This window comes from Physeter macrocephalus, unplaced genomic scaffold (genome assembly GCF_002837175.3).
Source record: "Physeter macrocephalus isolate SW-GA unplaced genomic scaffold, ASM283717v5 random_712, whole genome shotgun sequence".
Taxonomy (NCBI): domain Eukaryota; kingdom Metazoa; phylum Chordata; class Mammalia; order Artiodactyla; family Physeteridae; genus Physeter; species Physeter macrocephalus.
Genome location: NW_021145938.1, coordinates 1 through 23,852, shown reverse-complemented (window position 1 = coordinate 23,852; position 23,852 = coordinate 1). Strand labels below are relative to the sequence as shown.

The 23,852-nt window shown below is 59.1% G+C and overlaps 2 protein-coding genes and 1 long non-coding RNA gene across 5 annotated transcripts in view; 2 read left to right on the top strand and 1 right to left on the bottom strand.

The window, feature by feature from the left end:
- Positions 1 to 13,877, top strand: part of HDAC5 (histone deacetylase 5) — a 35,805-nt gene extending 21,928 nt beyond the window's left edge. The window contains exons 2-25 of one of the 2 annotated variants that reach the window (XM_055083218.1): positions 1,978 to 2,237; positions 2,335 to 2,479; positions 2,561 to 2,675; positions 2,958 to 3,088; positions 3,234 to 3,380; positions 3,471 to 3,583; positions 3,876 to 4,007; positions 4,379 to 4,601; positions 5,844 to 6,049; positions 6,317 to 6,628; positions 7,388 to 7,553; positions 8,394 to 8,527; positions 8,900 to 9,020; positions 9,498 to 9,547; positions 9,690 to 9,797; positions 10,171 to 10,226; positions 10,364 to 10,451; positions 11,383 to 11,502; positions 11,770 to 11,867; positions 12,040 to 12,158; positions 12,641 to 12,774; positions 13,041 to 13,125; positions 13,269 to 13,434; positions 13,526 to 13,877. In XM_055083218.1, the coding sequence (XP_054939193.1) occupies positions 1,978 to 2,237; positions 2,335 to 2,479; positions 2,561 to 2,675; positions 2,958 to 3,088; positions 3,234 to 3,380; positions 3,471 to 3,583; positions 3,876 to 4,007; positions 4,379 to 4,601; positions 5,844 to 6,049; positions 6,317 to 6,628; positions 7,388 to 7,553; positions 8,394 to 8,527; positions 8,900 to 9,020; positions 9,498 to 9,547; positions 9,690 to 9,797; positions 10,171 to 10,226; positions 10,364 to 10,451; positions 11,383 to 11,502; positions 11,770 to 11,867; positions 12,040 to 12,158; positions 12,641 to 12,774; positions 13,041 to 13,125; positions 13,269 to 13,434; positions 13,526 to 13,565 (3,269 nt within the window). In that variant the 3' untranslated portion in view covers positions 13,566 to 13,877. The remainder of the gene's footprint in view (positions 1 to 1,977; positions 2,238 to 2,334; positions 2,480 to 2,560; positions 2,676 to 2,957; positions 3,089 to 3,233; positions 3,381 to 3,470; positions 3,584 to 3,875; positions 4,008 to 4,378; positions 4,602 to 5,843; positions 6,050 to 6,316; positions 6,629 to 7,387; positions 7,554 to 8,393; positions 8,528 to 8,899; positions 9,021 to 9,497; positions 9,548 to 9,689; positions 9,798 to 10,170; positions 10,227 to 10,363; positions 10,452 to 11,382; positions 11,503 to 11,769; positions 11,868 to 12,039; positions 12,159 to 12,640; positions 12,775 to 13,040; positions 13,126 to 13,268; positions 13,435 to 13,525) is intronic. The other variant, XM_024130398.3, reaches the window with a different exon arrangement.
- Positions 13,878 to 15,650: 1,773 nt separating this feature from the next.
- Positions 15,651 to 20,000, bottom strand: G6PC3 (glucose-6-phosphatase catalytic subunit 3). Of its 2 annotated transcripts, XM_007127957.2 has the most exons (6): positions 19,681 to 19,999; positions 17,694 to 17,800; positions 17,194 to 17,284; positions 16,878 to 16,996; positions 16,552 to 16,693; positions 15,651 to 16,320 (listed from the first exon to the last, which is right to left on the bottom strand). In XM_007127957.2, exons 1-6 carry the CDS (start codon positions 19,896 to 19,898, stop codon positions 15,957 to 15,959), a joined length of 1,041 nt encoding a protein of 346 aa, XP_007128019.1. In that variant the 5' UTR covers positions 19,899 to 19,999; the 3' UTR covers positions 15,651 to 15,956. The 2 variants fall into 2 exon arrangements, with proteins under 2 accessions (XP_007128019.1, XP_023986295.1); XM_024130527.3 differs by lacking the exon at positions 16,878 to 16,996 and having other exon boundaries at positions 16,181 to 16,320; positions 19,681 to 20,000.
- A 247-nt stretch (positions 20,001 to 20,247) lies between these two features.
- LOC114485169 (uncharacterized) lies at positions 20,248 to 22,811 on the top strand. The gene is made up of 3 exons (XR_003678642.2): positions 20,248 to 20,512; positions 20,723 to 20,855; positions 22,554 to 22,811. It is a non-coding gene; the product is annotated as an uncharacterized lncRNA (long non-coding RNA).
- The last annotated feature ends 1,041 nt before the right edge of the window (positions 22,812 to 23,852 follow it).

Genomic DNA, 23,852 nt, shown 5'->3' with positions numbered 1-23,852 from the left:
TCTTAGCTCAGCCCTTAAGCCCCCCTCCCGGCTTCTTCTCCACTCCTGATAAGAGATGGCAGTGGGGGCCTGGGCAGAGGCCTGCTCGCGAGGGCAGGGGACACCGGCAGCCGTCAGGATGGTGGGGTCTTTCCTTCTGCAGGCCTGGGCTGGAGTGGGCCTCCTTGCCACCGGAAAGTCTGCCCAGCTCCCTGTGGCCTCCCTGGGCTGGAGCGGGGAAAGTGAGGGTTGTCTTTGGAGAAAGAAGTGGAAAAGAAACAAGACGGTCTGGCCCTGCCTCTCTCACTTCCTCCTTTCCAGGCAGTGGGTAGCTTGCCTTCCCTTTCCTGCAGGCGTCAGGAGGCTTTGTGGGGTGTGGGCTGGGCTTGGGGCTCCCTGCTGGCGTGGTGTTTGCCCAGTTGCCTCGGCAACCACAGGGAAGTGGTGGAGAGTGACATTCAGTGACCAGAGGACAGTATACAGGGATCCAGAGGTCGAGACCCATCTTTCCCATAAGCCCATTGGAATCTTTTGCCACTTCCTGGGGCCCCTTGGTCCATGGTCCACATGGGGGCCTGGACGCAAGGTCTTGGGACCCAGCAGGTCCCTCCACCCCTTTCCCCTTTCCCTGCGGGTTCTCCCTGGGACTGGAGTTCTGAGATCTCTGCCTTGGCTCCAGCCGGCCCCCCCTGCCATTACCCTTCTTCCTGTCTGATTCCCTTTCCTTTCCTGTCTCCTCCTCCCACCTCCTCCCTGCGCCTGCCCGCCCATTCTCTCTCTCTTTCCCCCCTCCCCCCAGGCACAGCTGCTGTTTGGCTCACTCTATATATAGCGGCATTTTTCAGGGTAATTACAATAAAACTGTTGAAAGGAGATAATCCAGCAAAGGAAGCGAGTCTGACTCCCAGCCCCCTCCTGTCCCTGGTTTGGTGCAGCCCTGCACGCCCCCCCCTTTTCCTGCGGCCTCCTGCTCCCACCCCACCCCGTATTCCCATAGCCTCTCCTGCCCGCCCTATCTGCTCTAGCTGAGTGTGGGGCAGAGAAAAGGGGAACGAATAGGGATGCCCAGAGGGTCTCCACAGGCCTCTCCTGGGCTTACTGAGGTCCCTGGCCGCTAGCCACATTAGTTCTAGAACTAACATCTGTGCCTCGGTTTCTCCTGTAGTATATAGGCCTCTTGGCAGGGATTGTGTGGTGTTGAGAGGTGGGGGAGGAGGCACAGGAAGGACGATGGTTAAAAGGATAGGATTTGGAGTCACGTCTTGGTTCATTGATCACCTGGCTGTATGTCTTTGGTCATGTTACTCACACCTCTCTAAACCTCAGTTTCCTTATCGCAAAAGTAATTCACATAAAACGCCCAGTGGCCTTAACTATCAATGACGATATTCTCTGTTGAACACTCGTGATCATCCAGGTACCCTGCTTTGCTTATGCATGTTTTCTTTCTTTTTTCTTTTTTTTAATAAATTTATTTATTTAATTTTGGCTGCGTTGGGTCTTCGTTGCTGCGCGCGGGCTTTCTCTAGCTGCGGCGAGCGGGGGCTACTCTTCATCGCGGTGCGCGGGCTTCTCACCGCGGTGGCTTCTCTCGTTGCGGAGCACGGGCTCTAGGCGCAAGGGCTTCAGTAGTTGTGGCACGCGGGCTCAGTAGTTGCGGCTCACGGGCTCTAGAGCGCAGGCTCAGTAGTTGTGGCACGTGGGCTTAGTTGCTCCGTGGCATGTGGGATCTTCCCGGACCGGGGCTCGAACCCGTGTGCCCTGCATCGGCAGGTGGATTCTCAACCACTGCGCCACCAGGGAAGCCCTGCACGTTTTCTTAGTGAAGTTCATGGCTTCGATCTCATTTAACTAAGGCAGAAGGCTGTATCCACAGAGCGCAGGGATTTGACTCCCCCCTCCCCCATTCTCTTTGGGTCTAGTAGTCCTGCCTGGCAGCCAGGGCCCGGTGGGGTCTGGGCTGGCCCACTGACCCCTTCCTGTCTCTTCTCCCCGCAGTGGAGGTGAAGCCGGTGCCGCCAGGGGCCATGCCCAGCTCCATGGGGGGCGGGGGAGGAGGCAGCCCCAGCCCCGTGGAGCTGCGGGGTGCGCTGGCAGGCCCCGTGGACCCCGCGCTGCGGGAGCAGCAGCTACAACAGGAGCTCCTGGCGCTCAAGCAGCAGCAGCAGCTGCAGAAGCAGCTCCTGTTCGCTGAGTTCCAGAAACAGCACGACCACCTGACCCGGCAGCACGAGGTCCAGCTGCAGAAGCACCTCAAGGTGAGCGAGGGAGGGCGCGGGGGTGGGGGGCCACGCAGACCTCTGAGCCCCGCCCGGACCCGGCTCACCCAGCCTCGCTCCCCCTGCGCCCCTGCAGCAGCAGCAGGAGATGCTGGCAGCCAAGAGGCAGCAGGAGCTGGAGCAGCAGCGGCAGCGGGAGCAGCAGCGGCAGGAGGAGCTGGAGAAGCAGCGGCTGGAGCAGCAGCTGCTCGTCCTGCGCAACAAGGAGAAGAGCAAAGAGAGTGAGGCCTGGGGCCACGCGGGGCCCGCTGGGACTCCTGCCCCGCCCCGCGCTCCCGGGTCAGCTGTGCCCTGTCCCGCAGGTGCCATCGCCAGCACTGAGGTGAAGCTGAGGCTCCAGGAATTCCTCCTGTCGAAGTCAAAGGAGCCCCCACCAGGCGGCCTCAACCATTCCCTCCCGCAGCATCCCAAATGCTGGTAACGGCCCTTGGCAGGCGTGGGTTGCAGAGGTGTCCTGCTCAGGGGCTGCTTGGCTGCAGGGTGGCAAGGGGCTCCTGGCCTGAAGCCCTGTAGGGGCCCTGTAATCTCTCCTAGGAGACGAGACTCCCACCCCTGTTTGTCTCCTCGCTGCCCTCCCCAGGATCCATTTCCTATCCCCATATGCAGTGGATGTTTCATAAATGTAGATGGCTTGGTGGCCGGTCCAGCTGGCTGGGTGATAACCTACATCTGTGTCCATCCCCTCCCTCCACCCTGCAGGGGAGCCCACCATGCTTCTTTGGACCAGAGTTCCCCTCCCCAGAGCGGCCCCCCTGGGACGCCTCCCTCCTACAAACTGCCTTTGCTTGGGCCCTACGACAGCCGCGATGACTTCCCCCTCCGCAAAACAGGTGAGTGAGTACAACCTGGCCTCCCAGGATGGGGGGTGTGGAGGGGGGGCGCGCGGGCAGAGGTGGGAATGTGGAGGGGCCAGGCTAGGCTGCAGGTGTGTCCGTTTGTGTGCGTGTGTCTGAGCCCCGGCTGCCTTCTCCCCAGCCTCCGAACCCAACTTAAAAGTACGTTCGAGGCTAAAGCAGAAGGTGGCCGAGCGGAGAAGCAGTCCCCTCCTGCGTCGCAAGGACGGGACTGTCATTAGCACCTTTAAGAAGAGAGCTGTTGAGATCACAGGTGCCGGGCCTGGAGGTAAGGGCTCCTCTCCTGTCCCTGTTCTGAGGGCCGGGGAGTGGGGGGGTGGCTCCGAGCAGGCCCAGGTGACAGCCACTTCTCCCGTAGCGGCAGCCGTGTGTAACAGCGCACCAGGCTCCGGCCCCAGCTCTCCTAACAGCTCCCACAGCACCATCGCCGAGAATGGCTTTACTGGCTCAGTCCCCAACATCCCCACCGAGGTACAGGCCTGCCAAGGGCTGGGCGGGTGGGCCAGAGCTGCTTTCTGTCCCGTCCGGTCTGTCTGGCTGAGAGTGCCCAGCAGGGACCCCTCTGCCTGCGTGGACAGGCTAGAGGGACCTATTGCCCTGAAGTGGGATCTGTCCCACGGGTCTCTGAATGGCTCTTATCTCTCAGTGCCCCCGAGGTGGGGCTTGGTGCAGGAAGCGGGGCACCATTCAGAGCCCTCAGCCTTGGCCCCAGGTGGCCCCCCTTTGCCTGCTCTCATGCTTGTCTCTCCCAACTGCTCCCCAGATGCTCCCCCAGCACCGGGCCCTCCCTCTGGACAGCTCCCCCAACCAGTTCAGCCTCTACACGTCTCCCTCTCTGCCCAACATCTCCCTAGGGCTGCAGGCCACGGTCACTGTCACCAACTCGCACCTCACCGTAAGTACGGGGCACACACCCCCTCCCCCAGCACCGGGCCCTCCCTCTGGACAGCTCCCCCAACCAGTTCAGCCTCTACACGTCTCCCTCTCTGCCCAACATCTCCCTAGGGCTGCAGGCCACGGTCACTGTCACCAACTCGCACCTCACCGTAAGTACGGGGCACACACCCTGCCCTCCCTGTGGTGTTGAGGTCTTCGGTCCTGGATGCCCCCGGCTGGGGCTGTTGTACTCCCAGGGTCCTGATGGAGATCACATGTCCCTCCCCCAGAGCTGGGGGTGGGCAGAGGGTAGGTGAGGGATGCTGGTCCAAAGTCGGCAGGACTGGGGGCAGTGTAAAACCCTCCCTCATCTCCGTCTCCTCTCCCCAGGCCTCCCCGAAGCTTTCGACGCAGCAGGAGGCCGAGAGGCAGGCCCTCCAGTCCCTGCGGCAGGGTGGTGCACTGACGGGCAAGTTCATGAGCACATCCTCTATCCCCGGCTGCCTGCTGGGCGTGGCACTGGAGGGCGACACCAGCCCCCACGGGCATGCCTCCCTGCTGCAGCATGTGCTGCTGCTGGAGCAGGCCCGGCAGCAGAGCGCCCTCATTGCTGGTGAGTGGGCGGGCAGCTGTCCAAGGAGGTTGTGTCAGGGCCCCCCCCCCCCCGCCCCCATTCTGAGGGCTCAAGAGAGGACGAGTTGCCAGGGAGAAGTAGCCAGGGATACTCACCAGCCCCGTCACAGCTCCCCCTCCACGGCATCATTGATTTCTTCCATATTCTACAGACGTTATTGAGTACCTACAGCCGGCCAGGCACTGTTCCCGAAATCTGCCGTCGTAATGGAGCTCGCATTCCAGAGCAGTGCTGTCCAGTAGGGCTGCCCAGGGAGTTTGTGTCAGCCCCCCCCCCCCCCCCGCCCCCATTCTGAGGGCTCAAGAGAGGACGAGTTGCCAGGGAGAAGTAGCCAGGGATACTCACCAGCCCCGTCACAGCTCCCCCTCCACGGCATCATTGATTTCTTCCATATTCTACAGACGTTATTGAGTACCTACAGCCGGCCAGGCACTGTTCCCGAAATCTGCCGTCGTAATGGAGCTCGCATTCCAGAGCAGTGCTGTCCAGTAGAAACATAATACAGGCTGTATGTGTACTTTAAAGTGTTCTAGTGGCCACATTAAAAAACGTAAAAAGGAACAGGTGAAATTAGTTTTAATAACATACTTAACTCAGCGTATCTAGGATACTATCGTTTGAACATAAAATGAATATAAAGAGTTGGCAATGAAATACTCTACTTCGTTTCATACCGTCTTTGAAATCTGGTGTGTATTTCCCACTTAGAGCACATCTCAATTGAGACAGGCCGTGTTTCAAGTGCTCAGTGGTCACATGTGGCTGGCAGCTATGGGATTGGACAGCACGGCTTTGGACAGTCAGCCCATAAGTAGCTGGTGGCATCAGAAGAGGTTCTGCTTAAAAGACATGTGATCCTGGCCTCCAGGCTTCCCAGCTGGGTGGGATCCACGTCCATGATCAGGGAGGTCTTGCAGTTGGGGAGAACTAGTCATTGTTCATGCACACGGAGGGCCCGAGACTATACGTGCTCGTAAGTGAATCCAGGAAGTTTTGCTGGAGGTGGTGGCTCTGAGCTGCGAGACTGTTCCGTTGTGGGGAGGAGGAAGAATGGGGCTCAGGTTTGGGGGCAGGGTGCTCCAGGCCCCTCGCAGGTTTTTCCTGCGAGGAAAAACCTTCTGGAGGCGGCGCTGTTCCAGAAGGGGGAGAGTCTCGGGGTGGGAGTGGGAGCCTGGTGCCCTGACAGTGATGGTTACTTCCCTCTGCCCACTGCCTCCACAGTGCCGCTCCACGGGCAGTCCCCGCTGGTGACGGGTGAGCGCGTGGCCACCAGCATGCGGACGGTGGGCAAGCTCCCTCGGCACCGGCCCCTGAGCCGCACTCAGTCCTCGCCGCTGCCCCAGAGCCCCCAGGCCCTGCAGCAGCTGGTCATGCAGCAGCAGCACCAGCAGTTCCTAGAGAAGCAGAAGCAGCAACAGCTGGGCAAGGTGAGCCGGGAGAAGCAAACATCCAGGGCCGTGCGGGGTCAGGACACAGAGGGTTCCGGGCCGGGCCGCTAGAGGGAGGCCACCCAGGCCACTCCCCAGGCTGCATCAGAGGAGCCGCCTTGCCTTTTTCTAATGCACATCAAAGGTCTGTACGAGGCTGGGCGGCTGCCTGCCAGGGAGAGAGGAGGGAAGGAGAGAACCTCCTGGGCCACAGGCTGCACAGCTGCGCCCCCTCCCAGCCGATGTGCCTCCTTGCCCTGCTCCTAGATCCTCACCAAGACTGGGGAGCTGCCGAGGCAGCCCACCACCCACCCCGAGGAGACAGAGGAGGAGCTGACAGAGCAGCAGGAGGCTTTCCTGGGGGAGGGAGCCCTGACCATACCCCGAGAAGGCTCCACGGAGAGTGAGAGCACACAGGAAGACCTGGAGGAGGAGGAAGAGGAGGAGGAAGAGGAGGAAGAGGAGGAGGAGGAGGAGGAGGAGGAGGAGGAGGACTGCATCCAGGTCAAGGATGAGGAGGGCGAGAGTGGTGCTGAGGAGGGGCCCGACTTGGAGGAGTCCAGTGCTGGTTACAAAAAGGTGCCCCCTCCGCCCCAGCCCTTGATCACCACCCCTCTGTCCTCCTCGCTATCTTTCCACCTTTGCCCTTCCCTCTCCCCAGTCTGCAGTTTCCAGGCTGTGCAGGAACAACTTTTTAAGAGTGAAAGGGGAGCAGGAAAGAGACAAGGGGCTGTGGAAGGGAGGGAGCTGCTTGTGTCAGTCTCAGAGCTGTCTGTGCTCCGTCTGCCAGCCCCTCCCTGCGTCTGTGACTGCCCCCGCCTGTCTGCTTGTGTGTGTGTGTGTGTGTGTGTGTGCGCGCGCGCGCGCGCGCGCGCACGTGCACGTGCTCTTTGTATATCTGCGTTTCTGCCTGCGTAGGGCCGGTTGTGCGTCGGTCTCCGCGTGCGTGTGTACACACGCGCCCCCGCTGTTACTACAGTCTGCCCTGGTGCCTAGCACGCACTCCATTCATTGCGGACACGGCTGAGCCCTCCGGGCCTGACTCATCCAGCCCCCCCTCACACCCCCGTCCCTCCCAGCCTCTTACCTCAATGCTACTCCGGTAGCATGACTCATCACGTCCCCCCCCCCCATCTCTCCCCATCTCCTCGGAGATGGAGATGAAGATGGCTAAGGCTGGAGTGTCTCCTGTCCCTGGAGGGAGGAGGGTGGGGGGAGGAGGCGATACAGAAGAGAAGGGCTGGATTCAGGCCCCCCACCCCCTGGGAGGCCACCTGTCCTCACTTCCATTTCAGACTAAGCCTCACCCAGGCTTCCTCCCACTCTCCTCCTTCCCAGGTGTTTGCAGATGCCCAGCAGCTGCAGCCGCTGCAGGTGTACCAGGCGCCCCTCAGCCTGGCCACTGTGCCTCATCAGGCCCTGGGCCGCACCCAGTCCTCACCTGCTGCCCCTGGGGGCGTGAAGAGCCCCCCGGACCAGCCCACCAAGCACCTCTTCACCACAGGTGAGCCCCGCGCCCGCACGAGCTGTCCTCACATCATGTGCCAGGGGGCCTGTGCATGGCATCCAGCCTTGGGCATCGTGAAGAGATAAGATACAGCCCCTGCCCTGGAGAGATGGCCAGGGCCCCTCAGAGCATCCCGAAGGGAGGGAAAACAGGCCTTGGCTCCCTCCCTCTGCACCACAGCCACCTGTGGTAGTGGTGGCATCCTCTGCCTCAGTGGGAGGGTGGTGAGTGTCCCTACCCGCTGGGGCAGCATCTTCTTTCAGGGGCCCACCCCATCACTGCTGAGGGACCACCAGTTTTGCGCCCTCGCCACACGAGCCCTGGAGGCCTAGCTGGAGGGAGCCCACTGTCTCAGTTTGGTCCTGCTCTTCTAGCTCCCTCGCTGCCCTGTGAGGTTAAACGTGAGGCCTCAGTCCATTCCAAAAGGCTCTTCCACGTGAAACTGCCCTGTGCTGGGCTCTGAGGGGGCACAGATGGCTTGAGGACGGTCCCGACTCACCAGCGGGGTGTGTCGGGGGGTAGAGGGGCGGCACACAGGGGCTGCGACAGGAAGGGGAAAGGAGGATGTGCCCTGAGGTCAAAACCGATGGGGGTGTCAAGGGCGGCCTGCTGGAGGCTTGAGGAGCAGGGAGGCTTTTGACAGGCGGTGATGGGGGAAAGGAATTTCATGAAAAGAAGAGGGGCAGGTGTGTGGGAGGGCAGCGGGGCTGCCTGTGAGGAGGTGCTGGCACCAGGGTGGGCTGGGGGAAAGCTCAGTGAGCTCTGCTGTGGATGGCGGGGGCCAGGCTGTCACACGGCCCAGAGCGGTGCTGGCTGACAGGTGTGGCTCTGGCCCAGGTGTGGTCTACGACACGTTCATGCTGAAGCACCAGTGCATGTGTGGCAACACACACGTGCACCCCGAGCACGCTGGCCGGATCCAGAGCATCTGGTCTCGGCTGCAGGAGACAGGCCTGCTCAGCAAGTGTGAGGTAAGGGAGCCCCTCCTTCCAGCCTCCACCTCAAACCCAGCGAAAGCCTTTGTGTTTCCCCTATCGGGGAAGCCTCTGTCTGGGTCTCCTCCTCATTCTCTCTTCAACCCCTGACTTCAGGGCCAGGCCCCCCAGGCACCTCCCAGTTCCATCCCTCGTAGCCTGTTCCCCCACGGTCCCCAGCTGAATGGGGGAGGGTCCCGGACTGGGGGACCGGGGCATACTTTCTCAACAACCTTTGGATCTCCGGAGGCTAGAAAGTGGCTCCCTGTGCCCCAGGCTGTGGGGCCGAGAGAGGGGCTGGGCCTCGGGGGAGCTGGGCCTGCGGTGCCATCCGTCTCGCCGGCCTCTCTTCCTGCTCTCCCCTGGCAGCGGATCCGGGGTCGCAAAGCCACGCTGGACGAGATCCAGACGGTGCACTCCGAATACCACACCCTGCTCTATGGGACCAGCCCCCTCAACCGACAGAAGCTGGACAGCAAGAAGCTGCTCGGTGAGCTGGCCCCGGCCGCTGGGGGGCGTGGGCCAGGCCAGGTCTCCTGCCCCGGTTGTGGGGGGGCCGTCAGCGAGACCACCACTGGGGCAGGCAGTTGGGTTCCCGTGGGCGCAGTTGCTACACTGCACGCCTCCAGAGGGCGCCATTCACACAGACTACAACATGCTGGTGGGATGTGTGCAGGAGGATGGGAGGTGACAGGTCAGGCCTGGTGATGGGCTTTGCCCTTCTCCGTAACCTGTCAGGCCCCTTTTACTCCCTGCCATTTGCCCCAGAGGTAGGATGCCCCCCCCCCCGCCCCCGCCAGGACGGGGGACAGACATCTCCCAGCTGGCATGGGCTGCGGAGGCCTGTCGTGTGCTGGGGCCTGGCCTTCTTTTTCTGTGACTGAGTCTACCGCCCTCTGCGCGCTCCAACCTGCGGCCCTGGCAGTTGAGGCAACTTCCAGAGTAGCTCTGTCCCTCTTCCCAGCAGGCCCCATCAGCCAGAAGATGTACGCCATGCTGCCTTGTGGGGGCATCGGGGTGAGTAGGGCACCTGCCAGTGGGGATGGGTGGGTGGTACTCCCAGCTCCAGCCCCTCCCTTCCTGCCCACCACAGCTGCACCCCCATTCTCGCCCTCCCCCTGCAGGGGGCACGCTGAAGCCTGCTCTCCTGCCCCCGCAGGTGGACAGTGACACCGTGTGGAATGAGATGCACTCCTCCAGTGCCGTGCGCATGGCGGTGGGCTGCCTGGTGGAGCTGGCTTTCAAGGTGGCGACGGGGGAGCTCAAGGTGAGCGTGGGCGGGGGCCTTGGTCCTGTTGCCTCAGGAGTGGGGGATGGGGGGCAGCCGTGGCTTTCCTGTCAGTAAGGCACCATCCTCTGTAATCTCAACTCTCAGGTGCAGGCGTGGGGAGGAGGCACCAGCTCCAGGCCAGCTGGGGGGGTGAGGGGTAAAGAGGGAATGACCGAGAGGCACTAACGTCTGTGCTCTCATGGGTGTCACGTGGCCCTCGGCTGGCGTTCCTAAAGGTTGTGGGATTGATGCTTATGACTTACGTTCTCGTCCTGGCTTATGCTTCTCTCCTTCTGTGTCCACCCACTTCGTGGCCACCTTGCCCGCCTGTCTGCCTCTTGTTTCTGTCCCTCCGTCTGTACCTCTCCAGAATGGTTTTGCCATCATCCGGCCCCCAGGACACCACGCGGAGGAGTCCACAGCCATGTGAGTGCCACCGCAGCCCTGCCCCAGACCCACTGCCCTCACGCCATCTCCCTCTCAGCAGAGCTGATGCGCGTGTATCTGTGAGCAAACATCCACTAAGGCTGACGACCTGCCCTCTTCTCCGCTCACCCCCCCAGGGGATTCTGCTTCTTCAACTCTGTAGCCATCACAACCAAACTCCTGCAGCAGAAACTGAATGTGGGCAAGGTTCTCATCGTGGACTGGGTAGGCAGTGGGCTGGGGGGACCAGGGTCAGCCTTCAGCCTTCAGGAAGCCTCCACCCCAACCCCACGCCCTCTTCCTCAGGTGCCCGTGCTGGGGCTGTTAGCCCAGCCTTCACAGTCCCATGGGGCCCCCCTCCTCACTAGTGGAGACTCGAAGTGCTTTTAGCCCCTGGTCCACCTTGGCCCCCAGCCCGCAGCCTTGAGCAACCGAGGAGATTTTCTGCCTCGAGTGATAGAGACAGCTCCTGCCGTTGCTAGAGCCCCTCTTGACTGGGGGCTGACCGTGTGCCAGACACGTGGTGCTGCTTCGTGGCCGCCTTGCTTCCTAAGTAGTAGGATGTTCATTTCGATAAACAGAGACACTGGGCTGTTGGGGGACATAGCCAACCAAGGTTACTTAGCTTGGGGTGTTGGTACTGGGTTTCAGATCAGGCCTGTCGGCCCCGGCATTTCTGTTCCTGCTGCCACGCTGTGCTTCTCCGCCCCTGCCTCTCACAGCAGAGGGAAAGGCCCCTACCGCCCCCCGTGAGGAGCAAGCCTCAGCAAGGAGGGATCTAATCTCTTCGAAGCCCGGCTTGGGCTTCAGAGTTCATGCTGTTGGGTTCTTCTTCAGAATGCGTCTGTTTGCTTTCAATTCCTGACTAGCCGTACTGCTTCCCTCCACCCTGCTGAGCAGAGTGGGCTCGCAGGGAGATCCACCACATTCGTCCCCTGGCTTTGTGTCTCCTCTGTGCAGTGCCATGTCCCGGCCCGCAGACCCTGGTTAGAAAAGCGTGGGGTGATTCCGGGGCGAACAGAACACAGATGCCCTGTAGCTAGTGGTGGGCTGCACCCCCAGAGTCCACCGCAGGGGCGGGGTGGGCCAAGCGGAATTTTGACCTTTGGGTCAGACCCTGGGCCTTTTCCCTGATGCTTCCACCCCCTCCCACTAGGACATTCACCACGGCAATGGCACCCAGCAAGCATTCTACAACGACCCCTCCGTGCTCTACATCTCCCTGCATCGCTATGACAACGGGAACTTCTTTCCGGGCTCTGGGGCTCCTGAAGAGGTACAGCTCCTGGGCTCAAACGTGGGGCCCTCGGGGAGATAGCAGAATGGGACCTGGCAGAATGGGACCTGGCAGGGAGCCATGGAGGCCCGTGGTGGTGCTGGTACCTGGGGAGTCTGGGCTCCTAGTGGGAGGACCACGCCAGCCAACTGCCCCTCCATGCAGAACAGAGGTCAGTGGAGTGAGGGCTGGAGGCAGGGCTGAGGGCGGGGCAACGTCTGGGATCCCCAGGCAGTGAGAGTAACCCCTCCCCCGCCGTGCTGCCAGGTTGGCGGAGGGCCGGGCGTGGGGTACAATGTGAACGTGGCATGGACGGGAGGTGTGGATCCCCCCATCGGAGACGTGGAGTACCTAACGGCCTTCAGGTGGGGACTGAGAAGAGCCGAGGGAGGGGTGGGAACCCCCGGGCCCTGCCGTGGGAGGGGCAGAAGGCACTCAGTTCCGCGTGGGTGGAGGGGGTCGGCGCCGTGGGGGGCAGAGCCGGGTGAGGCCTGGCCGAGCCACCTGCCAGGGTCAGCGTGGGCCCTCCCTTTGCAGGACGGTGGTGATGCCTATCGCCCACGAGTTCTCACCTGACGTGGTCCTGGTCTCCGCCGGGTTTGATGCTGTTGAGGGACACCTGTCTCCGCTGGGTGGCTACTCTGTCACCGCCAGATGTGAGCCTGTGGGGGGATCGAGGGAGGCTATGGAGCGGTGAAGGTGGGGTCGAGCGGGAGGTTGGGAGGAGGGTTGAAGGCAGGTCTAAGACTTGGAATCACCCTGGCAGCGTCCTCCCGCCCTCCCCCTGCCAACCCTGGCCGTGAGGGGCAAGCAGGTGGGGGAGGAGTATCTCATCTCCTCCGGGAGCTGTCGGGATGGAGCTCGCTGATCCCTCGTGCTTCAGTGGTGGTTTTTCATAGTGCTCCTTAGGAGATGCGTAATTGGCTCTTTTTAGCCTCTTATGTTTTGTCTTTTAGGGCGCATTTAGTCCATTGACACTGAATTCTCTTATGGATGTCTATTTGGGTTTAAATCCACCATCTTCTTTTGTGTTGTTTGTCCCATCTCTTGTGTTTCTTTTTCTCTCCTTTCTTACTTTCTCTTGAATTGAGTTTCTTCTTTAACCGTTTCCTCTTCCTCCCTTCACCCGTCCCTAAAGGTTTTGGCCACTTGACCAGGCAGCTGATGACGCTGGCAGGGGGCCGGGTGGTGCTGGCCCTCGAGGGAGGCCATGACTTGACCGCCATCTGTGATGCCTCTGAGGCCTGTGTCTCCGCTCTGCTCAGCGTGGAGGTGAGGGGTGCCCAGCGGGACTGGGGGAGGTGGGCCAGTAGGCCAGGGGGTAAGGGGCCAGCGAGGGGGGGTCCCTTTCCTGGGTCAGGCAGCACCGAGGGCCCTTGGGGAGGTTTTCCTGATTCCTGAGGACAGGTGGTGGCCAGGGAAGGCTTTCTAAATAGAGGTTTCCCCAGAAAGGCTATGCTTGCCCCTGTCATGGGGCCGAACGGCGGGATGGTTAGAGGGGCAGCCACTCTTAAGTCTTCTCTTCCTTCCCCTGCCAGCTGCAGCCCTTGGACGAGGCAGTCTTGCAACAAAAGCCCAGCGTCAACGCAGTGGCCACGCTAGAGAAAGTCATCGAGATCCAGAGTGCGTGGGCACAGGCAGAGGGACTCGGGGCCCAGCTTGCCAAGGGGGCGGAGCTCGCGTGACGCCAGGGCTGGGGCTGGGGGTGTCCGTACGTTTGGGGGTTTCTGGCTCTCCCTGACCCCCGGCCCATCCCTCATCCACAGGCAAACACTGGAGCTGTGTGCAGAGGTTCGCTGCGGGTCTAGGCCGTTCCCTGCGGGAGGCCCAGGCAGGTGAGACAGAGGAGGCTGAGACTGTGAGCGCCATGGCCTTGCTGTCGGTGGGGGCCGAGCAGGCCCAGGCTGCTGCAGGCCGGGAGCACAGCCCCAGGTGAGGTGCCCCCCACCTCCCTGCCCTCTCCCAGACCGCTCCCCGCCATCCCACATTGCTTCAGTGCCCTTCCCTGTGCTTGTGCCCACAGGCCGGCAGAGGAGCCCATGGAGCAGGAACCTGCCCTCTGACGCCCTGGCCCCCATCCCTCTGGGCTTCATCATTGTGATTTTGTTTATTTTTTCTATTAAAAAACAAAAAGTCACACATTCAACAACGTGTGCCGTGTGGGTCTCTCAGCCTCGCCCCTCCTGCTCCTCTAAGCTGCCTCAGGCCCCCACTTTCCCCTCTCCCCCCTCCCCCCTCCCCCCGTGGCCCATGTCTCAGCTCTAGAAGTTTGCGCTCTCTGTAGGGCGAGGGGTACCCTTTCCAGCCCTTCCCTCACGTTGTATCCCACACCCACTTCCTGCATTCTGTCTTTGTCCCCCTTGGAGCTTGGGCCAGCTCAGGGTGGGCCTGGGGCCCAGATAGCACCTTCCGGTTCTGGGGTCCCCCTGAGTGAGGAGGGCACAGTAAGTTTGGTGCCTTGGCTTCAGCTGACTTAGGGGGAAATGCCTTAATTTCACCCTCTTCCCCTCTCCAGCCCCAGGGGAGGATCCGGAGGGTCCCTCTACAGTCTTAAGATGTAGAGTGGAGGGGAGGTGGGCTCCCGCCCTGCGATTCTCACTCTTTTCCCCCAGTGTCCTCACCATCTCCACACAGACCCCTCTCTCCTCCTCCTTTCTCCTGGCCTCAGCACCGAAGGGAAGCTTTGTGCTCTAGGATGTGGGCCTGAGGTCTGTGGGCAGGGCTGTCTTGCCTTACCCTCCTCAGGGCCTATTTCCCCTTCTCGGGCTGGAGAGGGTGAAAACGTGTGGGGAGGTTTGGAGCTGCACTCCTGGGTTCTGAGGGGCCAAGAGGAGCCGCAGAACCCGGCCTGCTCTCCATCTTACTCTGTCGGCCTCCCTGTCCCTCTGCTGGCACGGTCTGGGGAGCGGGGAGAAGGTGGTCCCTGCAGGGGGGGCTCCAGGCTGGTGAGAGCCCCCCTGCTGTTCAGGACCAGATTTCCCCAGCCATCCAGCATGCTGCAGGCAGAAGGGTCAGTGGCCCACCTCTCTCCTGGGCCCTTTGGCTTTGAAGCCTGGGGATGGTGAGTGGGAGTTCTAGAAGGGGCAGGGCCAGAACCCAGGAGTCTGCCCTCAGCTGTAGCTTCCCTTCCTCCTGGGCTTCCTTTGTGGGCCACCAGCCCAAGGGACCTAAGACCTGGATGGGGCTGGGCACTGCCCTTTCTCCTTCCCAGAAGCCCTGCTAGCCTTCTTGTCTCCAGGGCCAGGAGCCCACAAGGCTTCTAGCGAATGCTCTCCAGCCTGTGGGAAACCAAAGATGGGAAGCAGCTCCTAGGGGGCTGAGTCTTCCTCCCTCCTTCTCCCCAACTCCGCATATACTTTCTTTCCTCCCGTCCCCAGGGCTCCACCAATCTGTTTACATATTTATTATCCTAATGGGGGCCTGAGCAGGGTTGAGGGAGCCAGGGGAGGGGCAGGAGCCAGGGGAGGGGCAGGAGTCCCACCACCATTGGTTCATTGTGCGCTTGTGTCTTGTGTGTTGTTAGTGTGTTCTAGATCCTCCTGGGGGATGGGGATGGGGCTGGGCCCAGTGTACCAGGCCTCCCCATGCTGAGCCCCAGCTCCGGGCCGCTTACCCTCCCTCTCCCCACGGCCGGTCTGGTTCTCATGTAAACCCACTCCTTGCTTTGTCTCCTTGGACGTGGATTTCAGTTAAGTATTTTGTAACCTGTTACACTGTGTGTCCTTGTGTAAATAAACTTGTTTCTGGCAGTGCCTTCTGGGGCCAATGTCTCTGTTCTCTGGGCTTTCAAATGGAGTTGAGGGTCTCATTCCCCCTCCTGGCCAAAAAAAACTACTCTTCTTTTCTCCAGCCCCTGGACTAGCCAGTTTAGGAAACGAGGCTGGGGTGGGAGGGAGTGGGATCTCTGTCCTGTGGGTTAAGAACAAGGTTTCACTGAACGTAGCCCCAGCATCTCCTGGAACCTCTGTGGGGCCTACGTGGTGATGGTGGGGAGGGGGCCCAGGGCTGAAGGTCTCCCTGTTCCTTCGGACTCTCAGTCTCTGGGGGCACAGGGTTGAAGCGGGTGCAGAACAGGTGGCCTGGCAAGGGTTCCACCTGCAGCCACACAGGCAAGTCCAGTGGAGATGTGCACAGAGTCAAGAGAGGAGTCCAGAGGTGTGGAAGGGCTTTATTGGGGCTGCTCTGAGCCCCTCACAGTGTTACAGGAACCCACTGGTCTCGCTGTTGCCTTTGCCCTTTGGGGACTTGGGAGGGAAGGCAGGAGGAGGACCAACCTTCCTGGGAGAGAGAAGGCCCTTCTTTGGGGCTGAGACCAGGTGGTGGGAGAAGTAGAAAATTCACCATGAGCAGGGCCTGCTGGGGGCTGGAAGGGGACGGGGCTGCCTCCCCGGAGTGTGGAGGTCACGGAGTGTGGGCTTTGTGAGAGGGAAAGTGGCAGTAGGAGGCACCTAGAGTCAGGAAGAGCGGATGGGTGGTGCTTCCTGGGCACTGAATGTGTGCACCAGCCAGGGCACGAGGGCCAGGACCAGGCATGGCCAGAGGGTGTGCTTGAGGAAATTGAAGATGTAGAAAAGGCTGATCTGAGGCGGGTAGCCCAGCCAGTCCAGGGGGCCCAGCAGCCCCATGGCCAACACAAGGCAGGCTAGCTTCTGGCCGTGTCCCAGGTATGCCCGCCGCACCTGGGCATAGCAGGGGGAGTGGAGGGCGATGCCCAGACCCAGGGCGGCCCCTGAGTCGCGGCTCAGAGAGGCAAAGGGCCGGCTGTCCAAGTGCACCCACTCAGGCCGTTCACACCACTTAGAGGCTAGGTTGATGGACCTGTGGGGAGCAAAGAGTCTTTGCCAGGAGATTCCCCTGGGTCCTAGAGGGCTGATGGCTCTCCACCCCTTTGGGGCTTACCGCCATGTTCTGCCGTGACCCCAGAAGACTCGATGTTTGTGAACAGCTAATGTGTCCCGTTTTAGCTACAACGAACCAGAGACCCACCAGGCCAGGTACAGGTGAGGCAGGACAGACCCCAACTTGCCCAAGCTTCAAAGCAGGACTTACCAAGAAAGATCCAGGCCCAGTGTAAAGAGGGTCCAATAGATGAGGCTGGCACCCAGCAAGAGGGCCAGTGAGGTCAACCCGTAGAAGCTTAGCTCCCGCTCCGTGGGCACCCGGGGGGTCATCAGCCAGCCCAGGACAGCACCTAGGGAAGTGGGGTGACAGCAGCTTCAAGGAGTCTGGGGATATGACCCCCACCCCGAGCTGCAGGGTAGTTTGGCAGGAGAAGGGGGGGCCTTGGGGTTGGCTGTACAATGGGAAGGTCACACACTGGTCCTCCCACTGCCAACGGCACCCTCTGGGTCCACGCTGTTGCCCCAGTTGCTCACCAGTTATTAGGCCAGCCAACACCTGGTGAGGGAAATGTGCTAAGAGGAAGACCCGGGACAAGCCGACCGCCAGCAGGAAGGTGCAATAAGCCAAGCTAGGTATCACCCTCACCCAGCGGCTAAAAAGAAGAGAGGCAAATGGTTCAGGAGGTGTCCACGCACAGCTGGGCTTCCCTCAGCACCCAGGCACCTCACAGTTTGACCAGATGCCCCGGGGGCTGCAGAACTCCAGCTCCCAGGCTGCCCTGCTGCTGGGTCTTTTGGGTCCAGGGTACCATCACCCCTGCCCCCGTTGGTGGGCAATGCCAAGGTGTACCTGTGGGTCCGAGTGGCCACTTGGGAAGAGATGGCCGTCATGATGGGCCAAAGGGCTGCTCCTGTGATCATACAGTGTCCGGAAGGGCTGCCTGCCAGGGGATTCAGAAGCTGTGGTGAGAGGACGTGGGTGGCACCCAGGTGCCCCTGGTGATAGCTCAACACAGCTGCCTCCCCGTGGCTGAGGGGAGAGCCTTCCTCCAGCACTGACCCTTAGCTCCTGCTGCCCTGAAGCCTTCTTCGTCCCCGCCTGAGGCCACTGCTCTCAGGCTTCTGCCTTGACCTCGGCCCTTGGCTTTACTCTGTACAAGGTGGGCAGCTGGCACACTGGCACGGGTGCTCTTCTCCTATAATTCAACATGGTCTTCCCTGGGTTTCTTTGTTCTCTGGCCCAGTAACTGAGAGGCTGGGCCTCTGACTAGGTTGCCCCAGCTGAAAAGTACTACCAAACACTCACTGAACCCTAACCACATTGGGAGAGGGAAGTTTGAGGCTTCTCACCTGGACCAGTTTCACAAGAAGAGGGGAACTGGTGAACCTGGGCTGGAGCCTGGCTGTAGTACCCAGACTCATGGACCCACCAAAAGGGCCTGTCTCCAAACAGAAACCTGGAAGAGAACAGATGCAAGATGTCATTACACGCACACACAGCCAGGGGAACGGGGGGTGAGGCAGAAGGACACTTGGGGTACTCGGGAGGGCTTACAGGCTGGAGTCAGAAAGGGTGTCCAATTCTGTGCCATTGCCTTGCCAGGGTTTTTTACCTTGGAACAGGAGAACGCATGCTATTTTTTAAAAAGTGATAAGGAGGCAAGAGATTGTGGTGTGTGCATGTGTGTGCTCTGAGATGCTCAGAAGTCCCATTCTTAGCCCTCCCGCTGCAGGGCCAGCTCTGCTCTTGCCATCTATAGAGAGCCCAGGACCTGCCCCTCGCCCTCCCTCCCCAGGCCCTCACTGACCCTCCTGCTTCCCCTCTCTCCATTTCCCAAATTCCAGCCTGAGTTACTTAGGTAAGCCTCTCGTGTTTGAAAATGGGAGTGGGGGATGGACAAGGAGGCTGAGAGAGAATAAGGAAGACAAAAAAGTTCAAAATCCACTGGCTTAGCCAGGTGCTTCACTGGACCCTGGGAAACACACTGCAGAGACTGCTGTGGCCAGAAAGAGAAAAGGTGGGAGAGCAGAAGAGATGCTGGCAGGAAGCTAAGTGCTGGGGAGGGAGGTGCGGAAGGGACTTGCCTCTCCCCGCCAAAAAGTGAGCCTGGATCACACACCAGATGCTCAACACACACTTAGGAAATGAACAGGGGCTCTGCCATGTGGGGGGCATTAAGAGTGCCTACCCAAGGGGGTGGTCTTAGGGGAACAGGACTAGAGAGGAAGGCTTATACAGACTCTGAGGAAGGAGAGCACAAAGCAAAGAGCAATTCAGTAGGAAGGAAATGATCAGACAATTGCTTTCCATTTACAGTAGGGATGAAGCCCTGGCTGAGAAGAGTGGAAGGGAAGGTATTTTGTTTTTCAGCAAGTCATTCCAGCCCATCCATTCAAGTGTCTCCTATGAACCTCCCTTCCCTCCCCCAGGCTGTCAATCTGGCAACAGAGACAGTGGTGAGGGGTGAGGGGAGGCGCAGCTGCACGCCCAGCGGGAAGTATCGCTCCCTTCTGCACCCAGGAGAGAACAGGTGGCACAAAGAGATACACCCCAAGGACCCCACCCACTTGCCTGGGGTTCCTGGCTTCTAAGTCTGTGTGCAGAGCCTACTAGTGAATGAAGGGGAAAAGGGAGAAGAGAAAGTGTTCCCTGGAAGGCAATGCTTTAGCCCAGTGCTTTTTGAAATTTACTGTGCACACAAATCGCCTGGGGTCCTTGTTAAAATGCAGATTCTGATTCAGTAGCTCTGGCGTGGGGCCTGAGATTCTGCATCTCTAGCAAGTTTTCAAATGCTCCTTATGCTGCTGGCCATGGTCTGGGGGACCACACCTTAATCTGCAAGGCTTTTCTGTCCTTAGCCACTAGTGTGAAGCCTGGACAAAGCATGCTTCTTAAAAATTATGTCAAATAAACGAATGAATCAAAGAGTGAGTTGAGAAGCAGGACTTTCTGCTACTTAAGTCACCACAGATGCCTGTTAAAATACAGATTCCCAGCCCCTCCCCTGGAGTTTCAAAATTAGTCTGTCTGAGGTGGAATGGGGTATTTGCATTTTAAATACGCCCCCTTAGGTGATTTCTCTGATCAGGCCCGTTAAACACTAGTTTAATGATTAGGATGGGGACTCTGAGGTCCAAGATGCACAAAGATGCTCATAGGGGAAAAGTCAGTGGCCACGGGGTAGGGGTGGGAGGTCTTAAGGCCATGGGTTCACTGTCGGGGGGTGGGGGGGAAGCCAGGCCTTTGAGGCAGCTGACGAGAGAGATCAAGGACCGCACAGGGCTCAGGGCCTTTGGGGGTGGGGGACCAGGCCGCCGGAGGGCTTCGCTGTCTCACCACTTGAAGACGAGGTTGAGCCACTCGGTGATGAGGCTGATCCAGAGCACCGCGATGCCCACCCGGCGAGAGGCGTAGTAGGCCACGGGGAAGTAGAACAGAAAGAGGCTCTTGGGGTCGCCCAGAAAGGTGACCCAGAGCCACACGTTCTCCAACCAGGGCAGCTGGTTCTGCAGCGCCTCGGCCATCGCGATGCCCGCGCCCAGCGTGGACTCCATGGCGACCCCGGGGCCGGCCCGGCCAGGGTTTGAGCTAAGGCGGAAGCCGAGGAATCCAGGCGACCAGGAAGCAGCTCCTCACGGCCCTCCAAAGCCCACCCTTCGGATCCGAGGCCCCGCCCCCTGGCGGTGCCCGGGAAAGCCCCGCCTCCCTGCCCCGCCCCCGGCAGCCCCAGGCTCGAGCGAGCCAGGCCTCCTGCCGGTACCGTTTCCTCCTCCTGCGTTCTTCCCGGGCCTCCCTCTCTACTGGTCAGCGCAGGGGACAAATCTTTTCGAAGGCGTTTCCGCAGAGCCCCACGTGGCTGCTATTGCCGGCACGTGGGCAGAGGGCGTAGAGGCGGCTCCAGCTGCTGTTCCGGGTCATGGGACAGACTAACCTGAGGGTCGGCGGTGCGTCCAGGGTCCCTACTTTACTTCTGTGAAGATGGATATGTCATATCCCGGGCCAGGATTCCTTCCAGACCAGACCTTTCTCCTCCAGTACCCCTACCCTCCAAAAATATTTCGAGATCTCTTGGAGAGAAGGCTAGGGACAAGCCCTGCTCCGGGGAGCCAGGCATCCCTGGTCGGTGCTGAAGCGGGCCCCTACGTTTGCACACACAGCTGGCTAATCGGTACACACCTTCCTCCCCCAGCCCAACACTCTCCTGCTTGAATTCCTCTGCTGTTGATTTGGAGGCTGACAGATCAGCCTCTTGATTTTGAGGGGTCATCCCTAACGGCTTGAGAGTTGTTACGCATAGCACAGTCTAAATCACCCTTCCTCCCAGTTCTGTGCTAGCCTTGCCCCTCTCCTTTCGTCATCTTGTCATCTTGCCTTCCAGAACCCCGCTGGGCAGATAAACCATGAGATAGTAGCTGGGTTGGTAAAGGAAGAGGAGAGGCACACACCCACGACAAAAATTGGAATAATCCTTTGGAGGAACACACAGAAAATAGAAATCTCAGCTATTCCAGGTGAGGTCTTGCCTAGAGGCAGAGGTGAGGTGGGAAGAGACTGGTGAAGTTGTTCCTTCCTACCTCAAGCAACTTTGTTCTTGGAGAGTTTTTGAGGGGTGAAAATGAGAATGTAAATTTGGGTTCTTCTTGGAAAGAGATTAATTTCACTAATTAAAAAGGTGTGGGGAAAGGAAGCTGGATACAAATCTCATTTCGCTCCCTTGCTAAATGTTTTTCAATTGCCCCAAGGAAAAAGCCTAAATTTTCTTAGTCTTTGAAAGTTTGCTTGGCCTCTAGCCAAGACAACCGTTACCAGCCCAGTTCCACATTCTGTTTCATGATATTTCTGAGCTACTTTATGCTCCCTGAAATCACCAAGCTTTCTCCTTTTAGGGGTCCTGACGTCTGCAGTTACCTCTGCTTAGAACATGGCCACTCTTTCCCTGCTTGTCTTTCAGGTCTCAGATTTTTCCACTTCTTCCAGGAAGCTTTTCCTAACAGTGCCTGGCAGTCGTTTATGAGAACCTATAATCACGTTATATAAAAGGTGGAGTGGCAGTTACGTATGACTTGTTATGGGGTGGACGTGAAAGTTCTCTGGAAAAACCCAAGTATGAGGGAGCAGTATGTTTATTTCTATTACAATGATTGTACTAATATGGGCCCAACTTTAGGAAGTTGATGTCTCTTGCAAGGCAAGGAAACACTTTTGAAATTTGTTCAGGTTAAGTAGTGCCAGGACTGGCCCTTTGCCTCCCTCTCTTTGCCTGTCGTTACTCATACATGAGGCTCTAGAATTTCTTTAGTGGAAGGGTAGGTGGGTTAGGGATGGCAACTGGTGATGGTAGGGCTTGAAAATGCATCTGCATCGTACTTACATGTTAAGAAAACTGTTTCGTGTATTAGATAGTCAATAATGGGGGCCCCAAAACTCCTGCCCCAAGGCTCCCTTTGTCAATACCATTGCTCCTCATTCTGGCTCTTTGCCCGGTTTTCTAGAGGAGAGGGCAAGATGGGAGATGGGGAAGCATCTTGAGTTCCAACAGTGATGGGTGATCACGGAGGAACTACCATTTATTAAGGATCTACTACATGCCATGCATTTGTACACATTATCTCATTATCTCCCGCTCCTCTTAACTACTCTGTGAGGTATTATCTAATATAGCATAGCAGTAAATAGCACTGTCTTTGGAAACAGGTAGACCGAATCCTTGCTAGTTGTGCGACCCTGGACACAGTTTAGTCTAAGAGTTTCTTCCTCCGTAAAATGAGGATATTGATTCCTACATCAAAGGGTTGCTGGATGCTCAACAGGGATAATACAGAAGGAGTAAAAGAATCAGGCTTAGTAATTTGCTCAAGGTCATATAACTCAGTGGAATTCCGATTCCGTTTTAGCTAACTCTACAGCCAATGTTCTTTCCACTACCACTTTGTAGTTAGGAGTAATCGTTTTGAGCAAGTTTAGTTAAGTCTTCTGGGCCTCGGATTCCTCATTTGTAAAATATAGAGTTCATTCATCAAACTCTTGTGTCAAGGTGTGCACGTAATGGAGACTGCAGTTCCCTCCTCCCTCCCCTTTTCATTCCACGTAGGTCATTTATCTTTAACTTCTAAAATGGACCTTGCAAGCCTGTTACAGACCGGGCGCAGCCGGACAAACGTAATTATTCACATTCCTCTTTATTTCTTCTTTTCTCCTCATCCACCTAGGCTCCCGCCCCACCCAGTCCAGGCCACGCCCTAGCGTGTGACGTCAGCACGCCCCGTGCGTCGCGGCGCGGCGCTCACTGGGGGCCCGGCTTTCGCCCGCTGCTGCCGCCGCCGCCGCCGGCCGCGGCTGCTCTCCCAAGATGGCGGCTCCTCCGGGCGAGTACTTCAGCGTTGGGAGCCAGGTGTCGTGCCGGACGTGCCAGGAGCAGCGGCTGCAGGGCGAGGTGGTAGCCTTCGACTACCAGTCCAAGATGCTGGCTTTAAGTATCCTTCCCTGCGCGGAGCCCGAGGCCGGGCCGGCGTGTATGTGCGGCGGTGGGGGGGCGGGGGACGACGGCGGTGGCTGGGGCCCTCTCCGGGCCTAGGGGCGACCGGCTACCGCGGCGCCCGGAGCGCATGCGCACGGCCCTGAGCTCCCCTCCCCCTCTCGTGGGTCCCTCGGTCCGCCTTGGGGACCCTCGTCTCCCACCCCTTGTGGGAGCTGGGCCCCGAACGAGGGTGGGTGGGTGGAGGGGGGCTTGACACGCTGATGGCTTTTTGGGGGGAACGCTAGGAGAGGGGACACAGTAATCCGGAGAGGGGTGGTCGTGGGAGGGGGCTGGTGATTGGAGCCCGGGTGGGAGGGGGACGGGTAAAATCATGTGGGGAGGGGGTGTGTCCGGCACGTGGGCAGAGGGCGTAGAGGCGGCTCCAGCTGCTGTTCCGGGTCATGGGACAGACTAACCTGAGGGTCGGCGGTGCGTCCAGGGTCCCTACTTTACTTCTGTGAAGATGGATATGTCATATCCCGGGCCAGGATTCCTTCCAGACCAGACCTTTCTCCTCCAGTACCCCTACCCTCCAAAAATATTTCGAGATCTCTTGGAGAGAAGGCTAGGGACAAGCCCTGCTCCGGGGAGCCAGGCATCCCTGGTCGGTGCTGAAGCGGGCCCCTACGTTTGCACACACAGCTGGCTAATCGGTACACACCTTCCTCCCCCAGCCCAACACTCTCCTGCTTGAATTCCTCTGCTGTTGATTTGGAGGCTGACAGATCAGCCTCTTGATTTTGAGGGGTCATCCCTAACGGCTTGAGAGTTGTTACGCATAGCACAGTCTAAATCACCCTTCCTCCCAGTTCTGTGCTAGCCTTGCCCCTCTCCTTTCGTCATCTTGTCATCTTGCCTTCCAGAACCCCGCTGGGCAGATAAACCATGAGATAGTAGCTGGGTTGGTAAAGGAAGAGGAGAGGCACACACCCACGACAAAAATTGGAATAATCCTTTGGAGGAACACACAGAAAATAGAAATCTCAGCTAT